This window comes from Marmota monax, unplaced genomic scaffold (assembly GCF_021218885.2).
Source record: "Marmota monax isolate L192 unplaced genomic scaffold, Marmota_monax_Labrador192_F-V1.1 WCK01_AAM20220418_F8-fsc00010, whole genome shotgun sequence".
Taxonomy (NCBI): Eukaryota; Metazoa; Chordata; class Mammalia; order Rodentia; family Sciuridae; genus Marmota; species Marmota monax.
The window spans coordinates 461039-481206 of NW_026692321.1; the positions used below are offsets into that span (position 1 = coordinate 461039).

Consider the following 20168-nt stretch of genomic DNA (forward strand, 5'->3'; position numbering starts at 1 on the left):
ATGGGTGTCATAGGTGAGACCTGGTGTCCTACCCCTAGCTGTTTCTATTTGGGGCCTGATTAATAATTTTTTTCTCTTTTAATCTTTTAATTAAAGTATAGCACAAGGTAGAGTGTCCTTGATTTGTGTGGAGTAAGGTGTGGCTGTCTTTTGATTGAGTTTTGTTCAGTGGAAGAGTTTCTACCCTGTGAACTTGCAGTGTCTCGGCACCTCAAAGAACGGGGGAAACAAACAGTAGCAACAACTAATGCAAACAATATATAGCATTAAACTACATATCTGGTTCCTATTATGACATCTAGAATGTCAATTGCCTCAAATAACCAGAAATGGTAGTGTCAGCATTTGCCAACAGCAAAAACAGGAAGTAACCGTGAACTATGTCTGGCATTGAAACAAACAATAGGTGTCAGCTATGTCATCCACAGCAGTAATAATTGCAATAGCATCAATGGTGGTGGCAGGAGTTACATAAATGAATTAGCGCTAAAAGATGGTAAGAATACAGTTAATCAGGAGAAATTCAGAAAATGTGATAAGACAATAGAAAAGAGTTTACAAATTTCAAAAGTGAGCAGAGAGAATGCAGAAGAGTTGTTCCATGGGGAAGGATAAAAAATAGAAGTAATGAAGTGAAGGGAGAGTGGGTCAGGGGAGCCAATCCTTCACCCTCTCTGCTGCCGCAATCACAAGAGGCTTGGCTGTTGGCAGGAGAGAGACAAATGAGAAACAACACAAAGCAAAGCCAAATGCACTAATCAAAACCCTAACCCTCAAAAGACAAGGCAAGGAAAAGTCACTACAGTTCAAAAATGCTAAAAATGAGAAAAAAGAAACAAATATGTTTATGTATGTGTAAACTAGTCAGCACAACAAAGACACACACAAAAACAAACTAACCCCACCAAACGATTCTTAATGAAAAATGAAGGAATTATCTGCCCCGAGGTGGTCAAAATAGTCGATGAGAATAGATGGTCACTGCCCACGCCTGACTGTCATTCCATTTCTTCTTGAGCTCTGTACTGTGAGCAAGAGCAAGGGCTGGGGTCATTAACCCCTTTCTCTTTTTGTGTCACTCACCAAGCTTCCAGTTAGAGTGGCCTAAGATTGACGCTGTTTCATATAATTCTCAGCTTCTCTTCTCCCCAGATGAGGTAGGATGGGATGGGATGTGCTGGCAGGTGGAGTTCTGTCCACACAGACGAGGTCAGTGTGCACTCCCAGGGAGGGGCTGCTGCAGGGTCTATGAGCCGAGTCCCAGCAGCTGGGGCTTAGGCCTAATCAGCCTCACAGTCTTTGCTGGGTGGTTTCTGCTCTGGAGAGATTAGATCAACACACCTCCAGGGCCTGGAAGTTCTAGTCTCTGCTGGGAGTCTGGACCTCCGGAGTCTCCCTAGGATTCTGCTAGTGGGTCAGGAGAGCCAATCCTTCACCCTCTCTGCCACGGCAATCACAGCCTTGCCAGGCTTCCCAGGCTCAGCCCTCGAGTGTACTCACACCCACACCTGTCTGACCCTAGGTGTGGGTCTAGATCTGCCTTCCAGGTGTGGGTCTAGTGTGAGTCTAGGTATGACCCACAGGTGTGGGTCTGTTACTACCCAGGTGTGGATCTGTGTCTGCCTCCAGGTGTGTGTCTAGGTCTGCCCTCCAGGTATGGGTCTGTGTTTGCCCCGCAGGTGTGGATCTGTTTCTGCCCCAGGTGTGTGTCTAGGTCTGCCCCACAGGTGTGGGTCTGTGTCTGCCCCGCAGGTGTGGATCTGTGTCTGCCCTCCAAGTGTAGATCTGTGTCTGCCCCCAGGTGTGTGTCTAGGCCTGCCCCACAGGTGTGGGTCTGTGTCTGCCCCCAGGTGTGTGTCTAGGCCTGCCCCACAGGTGTGGGTCTGTATCTGCCCCCCAGGTGTGGATCTGTTTCTGCCCCCAGGTGTGTGTCTAGGTCTGCCCCACAGGTGTGGGTCTGTGTCTGCCCCGCAGGTGTGGATCTGTTTCTGCCCCAGGTGTGTGTCTAGGTCTGCCCCACAGGTGTTTGTCTGTTTCTGCCCCCAGGTGTGTTTCTAGGGCTGCCCCACAGGTGTGGGTCTGTGTCTGCCCTCCAGGTGTGGATCTGTGTCTGCCCCCAGGTGTGTGTCTAGGTCTGCCCCACAGGTGTGGGTCTGTATCTGCCCCCCAGGTGTGGATCTGTTTCTGCCCCCAGGTGTGTGTCTAGGTCTGCCCCACAGGTGTGGGTCTGTGTCTGCCTCCCAGGTGTGGATCTGTGTCTGCCCCCAGGTGTGTGTCTGTTTCTGCCCCCAGGTGTGTGTCTAGGTCTGCCCCACAGGTGTGGGTCTGTGTCTGCCCTCCAGGTGTGTATCTGTGTCTGCCCCCAGGTGTGTGTCTAGGTCTGCCCCACAGGTGTGGGTCTGTGTCTGCCCCCCAGGTATGGATCTGTGTCTGCCCTCCAGGTGTAGATCTGTGTCTGCCCCCAGGTGTGTGTCTAGGCCTGCCCCACAGGTGTGGGTCTGTATCTGCCCCCAGGTGTGGATCTGTTTCTGCCCCCAGGTGTGTGTCTAGGTCTGCCCCACAGGTGTGGGTCTGTTTCTGCCCCCAGGTGTGTGTCTAGGTCTGCCCCACAGGTGTGGGTCTGTGTCTGCCCTCCCGGTGTGGATCTTTCTCTGCCCCCAGGTGTGTGTCTATGTCTGCCCTCCAGGTGTGGATCTGTGTCTGCCCCCAGGTGTGTGTCTAGGTCTGCCCCACAGGTGTGGGTCTGTTTCTGCCCCCAGGTGTGTGTCTAGGTCTGCCCCACAGGTGTGGGTCTGTGTCTGCCCTCCACGTGTAGATCTCTGTCTGCCCCCAGGTGTGTGTCTAGGCCTGCCCCACAGGTGTGGGTCTGTGTCTGCCCTCCAGGTGTGGATCTGTGTCTGCCCCCAGGTGTGTGTCTAGGTCTTCCCCACAGGTGTGGGTCTGTGTCTGCCCCGCAGGTGTGGATCTGTGTCTGCCCTCCAGGTGTAGATCTGTGTCTGCCCCCAGGTGTGTGTCTAGGCCTGCCCCACAGGTGTGGGTCTGTATCTGCCCCCCAGGTGTGGATCTGTTTCTGCCCCCAGGTGTGTGTCTAGGTCTGCCCCACAGGTGTGGGTCTGTGTCTGCCCTCCAGGTGTAGGTCTGATATCAGGACTGCAGATCTGCCCTGCAGGTTCTTCAAAAGGCCATCATTGGGACATGCGACCCTGGGACCCTTTCCTTTCCCCTTCACCCTGTGGCCTTGCACATGCTTGGCTGCAGGTTCATTCCAGTCTGTATGAGGGAGCAGATGACCTGAAGAGCCTTGGGAATGGTCTAGCCCTGTCCACACACTTCTGCTGGCCTTGGCCAGATAAGGTAGAAAGTGGCAGGAAAAATTCTCCCTTTCCAGCAATTCAACATGGAAATTTTGTTAGTTGAACTTAAAAAAATAAACAATTGGGGCTTGTGGTTTAGCACATTCTGGTTTCTTGAAGTTTATTTGTCTAATAATTTGTATTGTGTTTTATGAAAGTGATGATCCTTAGCAGGGAAATTAGTAGTGGCAGAGACATCAAAGGGACCTCCAGCTGGAGGTCCCATCTAGGAGAGTCGTCACCAGGCTCCTGGACCTCCCCAGGTCAGGGGGGGCAGCCCTGACCCTTTATCTGAAGGGCCACACTAAAATCCTCTGGCGATCAAGACGAGGACGTTGGAGCAAGCAGAGAGCTTCATTCAGACTCCCTCCACTCAGAGCCGCTCTTCGGATCAGTGTGGGAAGGGAAGGTTCCCAGGCAGGCCCTGGTGTTCATGGTCACGCCCTGGGCTTGACCTTCTTGGTGATGATGTCAGAGTTCTCCTTCAGGCACCCATCACTACTCTATTCCAAAGCACCTCTGCCCCTGAAGAGCCCTGGGCACTTGGATGAGAAAATCTGCTCTTCCGAAAAGCCACTGCTAGCATTTATGTGTCTCTTGCCAGCTAAAATCTGACGACTGGAATTCCCTGGTTCCTATGACGGAGCTTAAGCCAGGAAGCACTGCTTCCAGCCACAACTACTTCCTGGTCAACTCCCAGCAGAGGTGGACTCACGTGAGACTCAACATCTTCCCAGGTAAGTGCTACGTGGCCCCTGCAGCCCTGCCCTTCTTTATTCTGCACCTCATGTTTGTAAAATGACACGGATCGGGAACGGAGCTGCCCAGCGTTTAGGTCGTCATTCGCCCTCTTGGTGCCCCAGGAAATTCTTACCTTACTCTAGGGATCAATAGGTAGCTAATGAGAAATCACCAAGTTGACCAGGGTGTGGCAGAATCCGTGGATCAGGTTACATGTCTCCTAGCAACATCCATGTCCCAGGTACATTTTCCTATTTATAAAGAAATCCTGTGCCCTTTATCTGACATCCTCCTCACCAGCCCTAAGCAACTAAAGTTACTGTCTATCTTGATAGGTTTGACTATTTTGAAACTTTCATGTAAAACAACCACATTTTTTGACATTTCGTCTCTTTTTTCACTTCATATAATGTTCCAAGATTCTGTAGCATATACGGGAACTCCATACCTCTTCTTGACCAAAAAATCTCCACCAGTACACGCACAGCATTCTAGTTACCCGTTCACCAGCTGATGGACATTTGTTTCCACCTGTTGGCTCCTAGGATCTATGTTGCTGTAAACACTCACTAACTTTTGTGTGGATATAGGTTTTCATTTGTGTTGAGTATATACCCAAGATTGGCATTTCTGGGTCATATGGTCGCTGTGTTTAACTGTGTTTGAGAAACTGCTGGACTTTCCCAAAATGGCTGCAACATTCACATTCCTACTGGGAATTTTGATTTCTTCGCTTCCTTCCCAGCACTTGTTATCTTTCTGATTGTAGCCATCTTAGTGCATGCAAAATAGCACCTCATTGTGGTTTTGGTTGATTGGCATTTCCTTGATGCCTAATGATGGTGAGAGCATATTTTCATGTGCTTATTTGCCATCTGTATATTTTCTTAGAAAAATTTCCTTCCAGAATTATTGCTTATTTAAAAATTGGGTTTTTATTTTTAATTATCGAGTCATATATAAGTTCTTTATATATTATAGATACAAATCCCTTATCAGATACAAGATGTGCAAACAATTTCTCCCACTCTGTGAGGTGCCTTTTCACTTTCTTTGCAGGGTCATTTGAAGCACAAGAGCTTTTAATGTTGATGAAATTCAGCATATCTGTTCTATTCTTGTGTGTGTGTGTGTGTGTGTGTGTGTGTGTGGTTCTGGGGATTGAACGGGGCCTTGTGCAGGCAAGACAAGCACTCTACCAACCGAGCTGTATCCCCAGCCCATTCTATTCTTTTGTTGCTTATACTTTCAGAGTTATATCTAGAAAATCAGCACCAAATCAGGGATATGAATGAATATTCCTGTGTTTTTGTGTGTTTTATAGATTACATGTTTGCTCAAAGAAATAGATCATTTTAATCTTTGAGTTACATCTTTGGTTAATTTTGAGTTAAATTTTGTAGGTGGTATGAGGAAATTATTCAGCTGCATTCTCTTGTATCATATGAGTTGTCTAAAGAGCATTTGTTGAAAACACTCTTCTTTCCCGATGGAATGACTTGGGAACTCTTGTTGAAAATTAGTTGACCATAAACACATGAGTTTATTTCTGGACTCTCAATTTTGTCTTTGATCTATTTTTCTGTTCTTACACCATTAATGAACTATCTTGATTAGTAAAGTAAGTTTTAAAATTACAAATTGAGTCCTTTGGACTTTTTTCAAGAATTATTTTGGTGGTTTAGAGTCTTTTGCAATTCCATATTTTAGAATCAACTTGTAAATTTCTACAGAGAAACCAGCTGGAATTTAAAAAATTATTTGTTTACTCTAATTTATTATATATGACACCAGTTGGGATTTTGACAGAGGTTGCATTAAATCTGTAGCTCAATTTGGGAATTATTGGCACCTTAATAATATAAAGTTTCCCACTCCATGAACATGGGATAGTCTCCCATTTGTTTAGGTGTCCTCTAATTTCTTTAAAAAATGATTTGTAGTTTTCAGATTATAATTTCTGCACTACTTTTGCTAATTTTTATCTTGTACCTGCAACACTACTGAACTCCTTTGTGAGTAGTAATGGGTTTTGAGTGGAATATTTACAATGTTCTGTATACAAGATCACACTGAGAATAGAAATAGTTTACTTCTTCCTTTCTAACTGGGATTCACCCTCTGTCTCTCCCTTTCCAATCAGAATCTCTCAGTCTGTTTCCCACCCCCTTCTAATTGCCCTGGCTAAAATCTCTAATGCAGAATTGAACAGAAGTGGCAAGGGATGAAGTCTGCATATGATTCTCAGCAAAGATTCAATTTTGCAAATATGATCTTTTGTAGTCTCAACCAAATCGCTGAGCAGTGCAGTGCTGTAAGAATAAACACATGAGAGTCTTTCATGAGTTGAGGGGTGGAGGCGATGCTCATTGCTGACACCAGTGCCCAGGTGTGTGGGGTCTGTAATTTACCTATGATGCACTCCCAAGTGACTTTCCACCTCCATGGAGTTGACTTGCTACAGGTAGACACAGTGCAGAAGTGGACAGCTTGGCAAGTGGCCTGGCCCCAGGGATGCTACCTTCTAAATCTGGAGACAGATAACAGAGGGGACTTAAAAAGTGGGAAAATAACAAAGGTAACTTCAGCTGGGCATGGTGGCACACAGCTATAATCCCAGCAGCTCGAGAGGCTGTGGCAGCAGGATCTCAAGTTCAAAGCCAGCCTCAGCAACTTAGCGAGGTCCTAAGCAACTTAGTGGGATCCTGTGTCAAAATAAAAAAATAAAAAGGGCTGGGGATGTGGCTCAACGGTAAAGCATCCCTGGGTTCCATCCCCAATACCAAAAAACAAAAAGTAAGGTAACTTCCTACTGCAATCAGAGCTATAGAGTAGCTGAGCAGGCAGACGGAATAAAACTCATCTGGGAAATCAGGCAGCGGCAGGTGGACCTCCAAAGAGAGAAAGAACCTTCCTGGGGCCAGACGTGTAAATTGAGACTCAAGAATGACCATTTCCTGGAGAGCTGGGGAGGTGTCATAATAAGGTACTGTCACGTGCCAGGGCCCTGGGGTGATGGGACTGAAGTGGACAGGTGTGGCAGAGCCTAGCAGGAGGTGAGCCTGGAGAAGACGCAAGGACCCTGCCGGTCATGCCACCCGCAGTTACCTCTCTGACCTTTCCTTTTCAGATGGGGGGATTGCACGCCTTAGAGTATATGGTACTGGACAGAAGGACTGGACTGCAACCGATCCCAAAGATCCGGTAGACCTGGTGGCCATTGCCTTTGAGGGTGTCTGTGTAGGATTCAGCAATGCACATTTTGGGCACCCAAACAATATGATAGGTGAGAGAACATTCTAGGAGCCGGCTTTATGGAGAAGTGTGGGCACTAGCATCAAATACCCCATAGGCCAGAGGACGGGCCCTTGAAGCATGGGGTGGAGGAGATTAGTGAGGGTGTGGGATTCAAAGCCTCCGTGCCATGGGGCAAGTCATCATTAGTCGTGGTCCCTCCTTGTTTGGGCCTACAGAGTTGCCATAAAAGGAAAACAGTTTACCAACTCTGTGAATGGACTGAAACGTCACTGCAATGAAAGTCATCTGGGTGGCCACGCTCAGGGACGTGGGATCTGAGATGTAATGGTGTGGGCATTCATTCTCCCATCTGAGATCAAACCACGGTGGCACCATTAACAGAATTTTTCTGGTAGGAGTTGGTGGGCCCAAGTCCATGGCAGATGGCTGGGAGACTGCGAGACGGCTGGACAGGCCCCCGGTGTTAGAAGTAAGAAGTTCTTTTCAAAAAGCTTTTCATTTTACATCAAAGAAAAACTGTTTTTTTTTAAGAATCCTCTTGAGCTTTTTTAAATGCTCGTCACTACTCTCCTTCTGTTCTGAGTTTCCAGTTCCACCTGGCTCTGTACAGCTCCACACTGTCCTCCACCAGGACAGACATGCTGGACATTGCCATGGCTCTGGTCCATCTTGCTATATTCCTCTGTTTCTTCAGTAAAGGAATCAAAGGATCTATGATCTAATGACCCAGAAGCCATGGGTGCATTTGTTCCTAGAACTGGAGGGAAAAACAAGAGTTTAGTATTTGTAGTCTCTGTGCTTCCTAGGATCAGACACCTATGCGAGCCTGTGGTGATAAGGAACTAGAGTCAGATTAGCTGCTCCATCTGGCCAGTAACTTAGCTGACGCAAAGAAACCAAATGCGGGCAAAGCCAAGCCAAGTGTTCAGCTTTGAATCCCACTGAAAACTCAGCCATGCCCCCGCCCCTGGATGGTCCTCCCATCACACCAGAACTTCCCGAGGTAGACGCATGAACTCGGCTTTCGGGGTATGAAGGGTTAGAGCCAATCAGGCATCCGAAGAGACAGTGGCAACCAGGAGAATATCCTCTTTGCAAGGGCAAAACAAATTATTGGCCCTGAGGGTTGGATTAATTAAGATACCTCTGTGTATGATGTTCTGTCTGAACCTACAGTTAGCACAGAAAACCATCAGGAATTAACAGAAATGAACTCTCAAGTCAGTAAGAGGTATTTAAGGAGTGACGGCAATTTATACACAACGTGGTTTGCACATTAGGTCATAGGAAACACCCCCCTTTTTTTTTTAGTGAGAAATAAAAGAAAGCACAAATATAAGATGTTAACATTTTCCACCTGCTGATTTTCAGGTTGGTTTAATGATGCCGACTGAGCTGACCTTTCTCTCCTTGGATTCCAGAATGACAAGAATGGCCTTCTCCAGGTTCAGGGTTGTGAGTGGGCAGTTTTCCGGCTGGCACATCCTGGAGTGATAACTCAAATTGAAATCGACACCAAGTATTTTAAAGGTAAATGTCACGTAAGGAAGGGCCTTGTAGTCGGTGGGCTGACTCTCCAGGTAACGTGTCCCCTGGAGGGCAGGGGAGCTGCTCTCCGCATGGCCTCCCCTCCCAGTGCTGTGTGGTCTTGGCTCCGCAGCCGCACCTCCCCCCACAGCTCAGAGTTGGCCTGGACGACTCTGTGGTCGCCCACGATGCCCCATGCTGTGGGGCTCTGAGCTGCATGTGCAGTGAGCCCGGGGGAGCAGCAGGGAGGACAGGCCTCTGGTTGAGGGGCAGTGGTCCCGGCAGATTCTGGGGGTGACCATGTCTCTCCAGGTGTGACATCTTACTGTTATTTTTGTGGTGCTGGGGATCGAGCCCAAGGCCCTGCACCTGCTGAGCGTGTGCTCTACCACCAAGCGCACCTGGCTGCAGGCAGATGTGGAGGAGTGACCCTCACAGATTTAAAACTGCGCAGTTCTGATACTAGGAGAAATTGGTAACAAGAGAAATCTTACATTTACTTTCTTATGAGATGTACACATGGGTCATTGTATCAAGAAAGTTCCAAAGAGGTTACTGAGCTTCTACAATTGCTAGGTGACGTCGTGTTAGTATGGACGGGGCGTCTTGGGATTGCTTAGTTCTTTATGACAAATGGTGGCAGCCTGTCTTCACATTTTGTAGGGCTGATTTTTAAATGTTTCGAATCATGATGACTTCTGCTGATTTTAGCTTTTCCAGGGAAGCACAATGTACACTGAGGACAGGTCTGTCACCAACAGCGGAGGGTGTGTATTAATTGAGAAGTCTTGGTGTCTGCTGCTTTTGGAAAACCACATTTCAGACCCCATTTCCTGGTTTTTGTTTCCACTTTCCAACGTGGCTGGCATCAGCCTGTGCTCTGGGCAGGGAGGGGCCAGCTCTGCGGTTTTCTTGTGGTTTGTGTTTGTGCTTTGAGTGTCTCTTTACTCCAGTTTTCTACATGAAGGGTTTGGGTAACTTGCTTCCTTTCATAAAGAAAACTCAGGCAATAAACAGCGAATCCACTCAACCAGTTGCCCCCCAAATGCAACAGGTCATGAATATACTGCTGTCATTCCCTTGGGACAGCCCTGGGACACCGTGAGGACAGCTGTGGATGAGGGAGCATGCTAGCATTCATTTACATTATACAAGCAATACAGCAAATGACAACCACATCAAGTACACCATGCTGAATACGCACACTCACACAGGTGTGAATATCAGGGAGCAGAAATAGCAGCTGCAGCCCGTGGGTTTGCACCGTACCCCAGGAGCATGCTCACCTGCCCAGGACCTGTCTCAGGAGATGAGCCACAAAGCGGGCATGTGGACAGTGAGTGTCCTCTTTGCCAAGGTTCTTGGCAAAGCTCCTCCTTGATTGACCTTCAAGTCTCGGAGAACCTCTATTGAGCTGCTTCTCACAAAGAGGGGGTGGGGACCTTTCCCTAAGATCCTGTGACCCTGCTGGGCACACAGTCCTATGAAACTCCAGAGACATAAGAGAGACTCGGGGACCAGGTACCATCACCTGGAGGCCACTGAGAAATCCTGTGTCTCATTGGTGCTCAGCACCAGCTGATGGAGCTCAGGGTTTCTTCTTTTGCTTGTCATGTTTCAAAAGGAAACTCTTTCCCAGCATCACCATAATTCGGATGTGCCTCATGCAGTCTGAACTCCACCCCTGGAGCACGTCCAGCTTTGGCAGTAGGAACCCTGCGGGTGCACTCAGGTGTGCCAGCGCTGATGTGGCAGGCTGCTTGGGGTTCCTGCAGAGCTCAGGCGTCAGTCTCGAGAGGCAGCAACGCCACATGAACTGGCTTGTTCCTTTCCTTCATACGTCACACCTCTGCGTTTGCTTAGAAGGAGCGGTGGCTTGTTCTTTGCCTGGTTTTGATCTGGTTACACGAGCCTGTGCCCTACAAGCTGAGCTGTGCTGAGGGAATGTGCAGGGAAGGGTGCCTCTGTTTGCTCCGATAGGCAATTCTCCCGACAGCTGCAAAGTGGACGGGTGCATCCTGACCACCCAGGAAGAAGAAGACATGGTCAAGAAAAAGTGGATTCTTCCAGCCCATAAATGGAAGCCCCTTCTCCCCATCACCAAGGCATGTGGGGGACAGCGTGGGGATCTGGTCTTCAATCAGAGCTATTTCCCCTAGACTTTTGTGTGCAGATTAGAATACAATTTCAGACCTCTTTTCAGTTCAGGAGTGAAATGAACTGACATGAATGGACTTTAAAAAACTGAATGGTATACTTACCTCAGAGAAAGGCAGAGGCTTGGGAGGCTGAGGTAGGAGGACTGCAACTTCAAGGCCAGCTTCAGAAACTTAGGGAGGCCCCAAGCAACTTAGTGAGACTTAGTGAGAGTCTATCTTAGACAACAAACAGACATGCTGGGGATGTGGCTCAGTGGCTCATTGGCCAATGGCTGTGGGCTCCATCCCCAGTACAAAAAAGGAAGGGAGGACAGACTCTCTTTCCCACTTTTGCATTTCTAACCATCAATTTTGTTAAAACAAAAGTTTGTTGTGTTAAGAAGACATAAATGGAAACACGTTTCTGTGATAGTTAACTTTTTAGAAGGGGTGGGGGTGGTGCACTGGAAGCTACCTGTGGGATAAATGCCCTGAGATGGGCACTGTGGAGGCCAGGGATGCTCCCTTGTGACCACGGAGACAGCAGAGACCTGCTCTTTCACCTTCTCAACAGCTTGTCCCCATCTCTTTAAAGGGACACATGTCGGGGACCTGCCCTCAGGTCAGTGCTCCTTGGCCCTCCCCCTGCTGGCAGGGCCCCTGGAAGCTGAATAACTTAAGCTTAAGCCCCACAAGTCCAGACTGACAGGCTGAGCTGGGTCCTTGGGCCACACAGTCCTGCTCCAACAAGGACCCCCTTCTGACTCTCTTCCAGTTGTCCCCCAACCAAAACCACCTGTTCGACAGCCTGACCCTGGAGCTCCAAGACGTCATCACTCACGCTAGGTTCACCATCTTCCCGGATGGAGGCGTGAGCCGCCTTCGACTCAAGGGCTTCCCCAGCTCCATCTGCCTGCTGTGGCCCCGGGGGATCCCAGGATGAGGTTCTCAGTTAAAACGGGTTTTAAGGCAAACCTTTAACCATGTGCAAAACACTCATTTCTACACAGCAATAACTGCCCACCTGAGGTCTTTCCGAGGTTGTCAACACTTGGTGGCTGAATAAAGAGGTCACCGCACCAAGTAGCCTCTGTGTTTCCTGTTGCCATGAACCGTTTGGTAGCTTAATTATTGATGTGGCTGTGAATATAGGTGGCCTCTTGAGGAATTGCTTTTTTTTTTTAAACCCCACAAGATATTGACATTTATAACATGACTGTGTACCTTCTGGGTGTATATCCAGCAGTGGATGTGTAGCCTACTGTCTTAGAGAATTTAAACCCACCATGACCACTGGGAACAAGTATTTCTGGAATTACTCATGGTTGCAGCTCAAAGGACTGACCACTCTTCACCAGAACACGGAGGGCCTTCCACTCCCACCCCCACCAGAGTGCAGGCATTCTGAACGTCACATTTCTGGGTACCAGGCACCAGCCGCGACGTCACCCAGTTCCTCACGTGCTGCGCAGGTTCCAGACCACTTGCCTACTCCGTGCCAGGGGCCTAGGAGCTTTTTAGGCTGTAAATCTCTTAAAGAAACTGAGGCTCAGAAGGGGGAGGCGTTCCAGCAACGTCCTCTTCTGATTGTCCCGATGGTCCGGATGCTACCCGCCTTGGCCCTTGAGGGCCGCCAGCACAGTGAGTGGGTCGCGGTGGGCGCGCCTGCAGGTCCAAACCCTCTCATTCCCGCCGCTTCTGCAGGCCACCCTCCTCCTCCTCTTTCCAGAGCTGCCCGCCGCCCTCACCTGTCCTGTCCCTGCGGGCCGCGGGTCACAATCGCCGGCGCGTCAGCACACGCAGCCCTCCTGCCCTCTGTGGTGACCCTCGGGCCAGCTCCGCGTGGCCCTGCTGGCGCGGTCCGGCTCTCGCGCGGAGGCGAGCGCGCAGCGCCATGGGCACGCGTGGGCCCTACACGCTGGTGGACACCACGCCGGCCAAGACCATCCTGGTGTACCGCAACGGGGACCAGTTCTACGTGGGCCGCAAGTTCGTGTTCTCGCCGCGCCACGTGGCCAACTTCGAGGTGCTGCTGGAGCAGCTGACGGCGCAGGTGGACGTGCCCTTCGGAGTGCGGCGCCTCTACACGCCCACGCGCGGCCACTTGGTGCACGAGCTGGACGCGCTGCAGACGGGCGGCAAGTACGTGGCGGCGGGCCGCGAGCGCTTCAAGAAGCTCGAGTAAGTGTGCGCCCCGCGGCGCCGCCACCTGCGGCCACCCCGCTGCCCGCTGCCCCGAGTCCCTGCGCCCTGAGCCGCGTCCCGGGAGGACGGGCCTCTGCGCTCCTCAGGGTGCCTGGGTTTAGAGGGTGCTGGGCCCAGGGGAGGGACCCTGGGGCGGGGCTCAGAGTCCACTGGCGGTCCTGCAGGAGCTGGCCTCCTGCCGACACCTCTGCCTGTGGGGTTTGGCCGGCCCGGCCCTGAAGCCTCCTCTGCCTAGTTGTTTGGGCTGGTTTCCCTCGTGGTCCTTATTTCCTTCCACGTTTGCTCATCCTGTCCTACTGCAGACCACGTCTTTTCTACAGTTTTTTTTTTTTTCTTTCTACGGTTTTATGTGTGGAAATTCTTCCAGAGCTGAGAATCCGTGTGATTCTCCAGAGAGAATTTCCATTTCTCCCAGATTCCAGAAACGCTCCCAGTCTGAGGATACTCTTTTTGTTTTTCATTTCATTATTTTAAAAATTTGTTCTAATTAGTCCTACATGACAGGAGAATGCACTTTGACACATCATACATAAACGGAGAATGATTTCTCTGTCTTCTAGGTTGTACCTGATGTAGACTCACACTGGTCCTGTAGTCATATATGAACACAGGGTAAAATGTCTGATTCACTCTACTCTCCCTCCTATCATCTGGCCCCTCCCCTCCCTTCACTTCCCTTTACCTAATCTACGGTGACTCCATTCTGACCTAGCCACCCTCCCTCATTGTGAATTAGCATCCGCATATTAGAGAAAACATTTGGCCTTTGGTTTTTTGGGATTGGCTTACTTCACTTAGCATGATCTTCTGTAGCTCCATCCATTTACCAGCAAATGCCATAATTGCATTTTTCTTTAAGGCTGAGTAATATTCCATTGTGTATATTATACTACATTTTCTTTATTCATTCATCTGTTGAAGGACACCTAGTTTGGTTCCATAGTTTAGCTGTTGTGAGTTGAGTGGCTATAAACATTGTGTGGCTACGTCACTGTAGCATGCTGATTTTAAGTCCTTTGGGTATAAACCGAGGAGTGGGATAGCTGGGTCAAACGGTGGTTCCATTCCAAGATTTCTGAGGAATCTCTATACTTCTATACTGCTTTCCATAGTGGTTGCACCAATGTGTAGTCCCAAATTGTATGAGTGAATCTTTTTCCCCATCCTCACCAATATTTATTGTTGTCTGTATTCTTGATGATCGCCATTCTGACTGGAGTGAGATGAAATCTTAGAGTAGTTTTGATTTGCATTTTTCTAATTGCTAGAGATATTGAATTTTTTCATATATTTGTTGATTGATTGATTATATATCCTTTTGTGAGAGGTGTCTGTTCAGTTTCTTTGCCCATTTAATGATTGGGTCATTTGCTTTTTTTGGTGTTAAAGTTTTTTGAGTTCTTTATATATCCTGGAGATTAGTGCTCTATCTGAGGTGTGTGTGGTAAAGATTTTCTCCCACTCTGTAGGCTCTCTCTTCATATTATTGTTTCCTTTGTGAGGAAGAAGCTTTTTAGTTTGAATCCAACTCATTTATTGATTCTTGATTTTACTTCTTGTGCTTTAGGTGTCTTATTAAGGATCAAAGATACTCCTAATTAAATTAGTGGTGTGAGATTTTAATTTTTTTGAAAAAAAAAAGAATAAAAAAAGGAGTTGGTTTTACTGACAAGTGGTGAGTATCCTAAATTCTTAATGATTTTTGCAAAGATACAAATTTAACATCCTGTTATTTCTAAAGAAAAAAATCATCCTTCTGCAGTCCCCTGGGCCCGCATGTCTGTGTCTGAGAGTGCCTCCGCCTGGTTGTGCATTGCTGTGGCATTGTCTTCTTCAAAGTTGAAGGGGCCACAGCTCTGAATCTGAATATTTACCTTCTAATCCTGTTTCTCCCTCTTCTCTTGCAGCTATATCCATATAGTTCCCAGAAAGCCCTCCAAGAAGAGGAAGTTGAAGGAAGTAAGTGTGCACGGCCGAGGGGAGGAGATGGGCCAGATCATTGGGTAACAATCTAAACTGATAGAGCTCCCGTCCTGACTTCCTGGGGCTAAACCGCAGGGTTTGGCAGGAAGTGCCCCTGGAGTGCGGGAAGGCCCTGGGTGAGCTTGTCAGGTTGTCAAAGCCTCAGTGCCCCAGTGACGGGAGTCATAAAAGTGCCCTGGGCCACACCAAGGGAGATGGGCATCTTTGAGGCACACTATGAAGTTACTGGTTAAAACCTCTCATTTTCCTTTTGTTTTGGGGATTTGGGAAGTGGATGTCAGGAAGAGCTATTTAAAGTCATGCAGGTTGATGCTAATGATAATGCTGGCTTTGCCCATGATAGGCTTCTGAGAGGCATGTGTGTGTGGGGGAGGGGTGCCTGTCATTCCATCCGTGACACTTGATTCCTAACAAAAACAGCACAGCCACTCAGTCACTAGAGACCCACCTTTTTCTGTAACAAAACCCAACAGTTTTGAGTAATGGAGCCTATTGATATTTAGGATTTATCAAGATTTTTACTTTTTTAAACAAACAGAGTCAGCTCTGTGGAGTGTCACCAGGTGGGTGCTGAGGTGCCTCCTCTTCTACAGCACCCTCTCTTTTGCTCTTCTGTGGAGGTGATGGTCTGTACCAGAGGACTGGGGCAGGACTCAGTGACACACTGTGTGGCGCTGTCAGCAGGAGGAGTTGTCAGCTGTCCTCCTCCACACCCTGAGCCTCACGACTGCCCGTCCTTGTGCACCTCCACATCCCAGGAACCTTCGGGTAGCTCCAGAGTGGCGCCCAGGCACCGCCGACAGACCCACAGCTCTCAGGGCAGTGAAAGGAAGTCAAATTCAGTGTGTCCCCAACTTCAATTGTGACCGTCCAGGAGGGCAGGTTTCCCCTGACAATCTGGCCGTCACTGTGGGTCAGGGCTGGGCTGATGGAGCAAGTGGCGCCTGTTCTTCTTGGCATCCAGCCGTTTGTTTACCCCTCTGTCGGGGCTGGGGAGGGATCAGCACATTTCTGAAGTTTAAGTCTGTGCTCATTCGTGCACATTTCAGTGGATTCAATAAAATACAACTTACCGGTAACATCTCAGGATGGGGAGGCTTGCAGACTGTCTTGTGGAACCTTATTTTCTAGCCGAGGGAGCCGTGACCTGCAGAGGTTGTGTGCCCAGTGTTGAAGGGCAGCCTGGGCACACTCAGGGGGAGCTTCCCAGGATGGGGTGGGGCAGCACCTGCCACTGCCCTCGCCCCTGAGGTTGAGGCTGTCCTTGTCAGAAGAGTCGGAAGGTTTTCTCTGGGGACTTCCACTCTGTTAACTTAAAACACACGACTGAAAAGTTCCCGCGAGCTGCTCAGGAAGGCACAAGGAGGACGGTTGAGAACTCACCAACAACCTTCCTTCCAAAGCGACCCCAGGGGCTGCATTCTGTCCTGCCTTCCTAGCTGGTTTCTGTGACCTGTAGCAGGCACACACACACACACACACACAGAGAAATAGAATCTACCCTAGTCAGCTTTGTGTCCCTGGGCCCGAGGGACTGAGGAGGACAAGAGGAGGAAAGGCTCATCTGGTCATGGTTCACAGGTTCAGTCCACAGCCAGCGACTCCACAGCTCTGGGCCCAGGCGAGGCAGAGAACATCGTGCTGCAGGGCACGAGAGGAAGGCAGCTCCAAAACAAAACCCCAAAGGCATGCCCAGGGGCCCACCTCCTCCAGCCACACTGGACCTGCCTACAGTTGCCACCCAGCTAACCCACATCAGTGGATTAACCCGCTGATTAAGTCACGCCTCTCACAGTCTAATCGATTCACCTCTGAACATCCTCGCATTGTGTCACACATGGGCTTTGGGGATACCTCATATCCGAACCACAACAGTATCCATCAACAAAGTCTTTTTTGGTGATACTTGAGGTTGGACCCAGGGCCTTGTGCATGTTAGGCAACTGCTGTGCCCTGGGGCTACATCTCCAACCCTTTTTATTTATTATTTAAACATTTGAGACAGGGTCTTACTAAGTTGTCAAGGCTGACCTTGGACTTGTAGCTGGGAGTATGGGTGTGCACACCACTATGTCCAGTTAATAAAGTCTTTTCGGATCTTTATTTACCATACGTCATGGTTATTTTCTTGTACTGTAAGTACTCTTCTGCAAACCTGATTTTTAATGCCTGAAAAACTCTTTCCTGTGAATTTATCTTTATTATTTAACTCATTCCTTGACAGCAGACTCTTTGATTCATCCTACCTTTTCACAATCTTAAACAGTGACACCGTGGGCCCCTTTCAGAGACACAGTTGCTACATCATGATGGTTTTCACAGAAGTGGAATCACGGCACCATCTTAATCCCTTTGGTGTTTCTCTGGATTGGGTTCCAGAGCTTCTAACCACTTCTGTTGCTCCAGCAGCATCTGAGATGCCCTTCGCTGCTCTTGGGTGTTGCAGGACTTGAACAACATGCCACGTAATGACCTAGAGGTGCTTGATGCTCATCGTCCCTACCCCTCGTTCCTTTTGTGGAGGATGTCATCTGCGGTGACCGGTTGTGATACTGTTGTTTGCTGGGTAGACCCTTGTCTTGGAGCGAGGGTAGTATTTTGCGGAACACACATCAGTGGTGTGGACATCACCAAGTGAGTTGGTCCTCCACTGAGAGCTTTGACCAGTGCACAGAATTTACTCCAAACAATCTGCTGGGTGCAGGAGGGAACCACAGGGGTGGCTTGGGGTGAAGACCAGTTTTGCCCCCCAGGAGGACATGTAAGGACATGAGCTGCCCAGCTGTCAGTCACCCTCACGGGTGCCGTTAGATACCTCTTATCTGAAACGCTCACAGAAGCCTGCACTTTGCCTGCACGGTGTTTTGTGGGGGGCACCCAGGACCCCAAGGAGACACAACGCTCCACGAACCAGAAGACTTGCCTCTGGCTGATCGTTTCCACTGTCCCCGTGTTAATTCGTAGGGTCAGGGTGCTCTGCTGTCAGGTGCTGTACTCTAAAGCCTGGAGGGTCTTTGTGAGTCCTCTGTGCCATTGATTTCATGGATGGCCACACTCCCTTAGCAGCAGGTGCTGTGTCCCCACGTCACATTAGCACTGGAGGGAGAGTCCTCAGTCCTTGGGGCACATCATAGCCATGTTCGATGCCCTCATCTCTCCTCTGTTCTAACGTGGAATGTGTACGGCTCACGTTCTTAGCACATTTTCACATCTACCATGTCAGCTGGGAAAATGGAAAATAGCAATAGTGAGGTAGGGGGTCTTAATATCTGCTGGTGAAAACATGAATAAAGAGTTCATAAAAGTTCAGTGCTGTGTCCAAGGTCAGGGAGCTAGAGGAATAGAGCTTGGACTGACAGCAAGAGCTTTAGAGATGATTCCGAGATTCTGCCCTCCCTTTCCCAGGGACAGACCCATCACTACCGCTGTAGAACCTATCAGTGAGAAATGAGTCTCCTGTGTTCCACGCGCGGGATAAAGTGATTGAATCATCTCTGGTAGCCATTAAACCTTTATAGAGAGAAGCCCTGTGAACCGTGGAGGGAACGCCGCATGGCGTCTTAGTCTGTCTGTCAAGCAGGTCAAGTGTGAAGAAGAGAAGTCCACCTGGTCGCGTTCTGGAGGTTGGGAAATCTGAGAGCGAGGCGCAGCACCTGGCTGGGCCTTCTTGCTGTCTTGAAACACTGTGGAGGGTGTCACGTGGCGAGGCCGTGTGCTAGCGTGGGTTTCTCTTCGCCTACTGATAAAGCCGAGGTCAGGGATGCCACCATAGGGGTCACCTCATGACTTTGTTCAATTCTGATCATCTTCTGAAGACCTCACCTCCAAGTACCATCAAGCTGTGCATTTGGGAATTGCATTTCCAACCCATGAACTTTGGAGGGACACATTCAAGCCACAGCGTGCAGTTTGGGCCACCGTGGAGCAGAGGGTCTGCAGGGGGATTTGTGGCTCTCCACGACCTGTGCTGAGCTGGGGAAGCTGGGCCTGGGGATGGACACCAAGAGGAAATCCTTGTCCTGCTGCCGCTGTGCCTCCTTCCAGGGCTGATGGAGCACAGCTTTGCAAGGGCCAGAAGCTGGGTGGCTTGGCACTAAAAGCTCCTGGAGGCCTTGATGGAAGTGAGGCCATGTGCAGCCCTTCCTGCTCCTGTCCCAGGTGGACAGCCCAGGGTGCACTCCAGGCTGGGTCCAAGGCTGTGCATAGCTGTATCTGTCTATCATCTATCTTTTCTCTATCTCTTTCTATTATCTATCTCTCTATAATTTCTCTATCTTTACACACACATATGTACATACATGTGTACATGTGTGTGTATGTGTGTAAAACATACTTTATGTGTTAACTACATATGTGTCCCTCTGTATATCTACTGATTATAAAACCCTGGGAGCAACATGGATACCACCCAGAGCAGGGTGGTTGAATGTCATGGGTATGTTGTATTATGGTTAAATCTGCAGATGGTTGTCAGGTTAAATGAAGTGATCCCCGTGCAGCGCCTAGCATGGTGGGGGCACTCAGCTGGAGCTCAGTAATTAGTAGACACTAGTCTTGTGCAAATGCCTTTCAGTGGTGTTAGCTCACCTGAGCCAAGTTTGAGATCTGCGAATGCCTGCTGATTTGAATGCCATGTGAACTGTTTCAAATTAAAGGTAGTGCAAGTTAAGTTTTTGCAGTGTCCCCAAGTCCAGGGTTTCCCTGAGGTACCTTGTCTCATTTTGTGACACAGTAATACAGAGTGGAAGTACCAAACTTCTGAAAATTATTCTTTCAAGAAATTTGCTTTGGTCAACTCTATTAATGGGAAACTTGAAGAAGCTTCCCTCCCAAGAGAACATGATTAGAATTAGGATGTCAGTTGGAATACTATAATATGTGCTTAATGCAACCACAGAAATGGCTCATTAATGTGTGTGAAATGACATTTCATTGCTCGGAGGGATGGGGCAGGGAGGCACAA

The 20168-nt window shown here is 49.0% G+C and overlaps 2 protein-coding genes across 2 annotated transcripts in view; both read left to right on the plus strand.

Moving 5' to 3' along the window:
- On the plus strand, positions 1–12651 carry Allc (allantoicase). The gene is given in 9 exon segments (XM_058578473.1): positions 1–13; positions 1153–1157; positions 3958–4090; positions 7225–7380; positions 7748–7821; positions 8774–8882; positions 10860–10984; positions 11793–11940; positions 11943–12651. Coding segments are annotated over 9 exon segments (819 nt in total). The 3' UTR covers positions 11999–12651.
- A 260-nt stretch (positions 12652–12911) lies between these two features.
- The window catches only part of Dcdc2c (doublecortin domain containing 2C), a 67109-nt gene continuing 59852 nt past the window's right edge, over positions 12912–20168 (plus strand). The window contains exons 1-2 of the mRNA XM_046441686.1: positions 12912–13198; positions 15130–15181. Coding sequence (XP_046297642.1) covers positions 12912–13198; positions 15130–15181 — 339 coding nt within the window. The remainder of the gene's footprint in view (positions 13199–15129; positions 15182–20168) is intronic.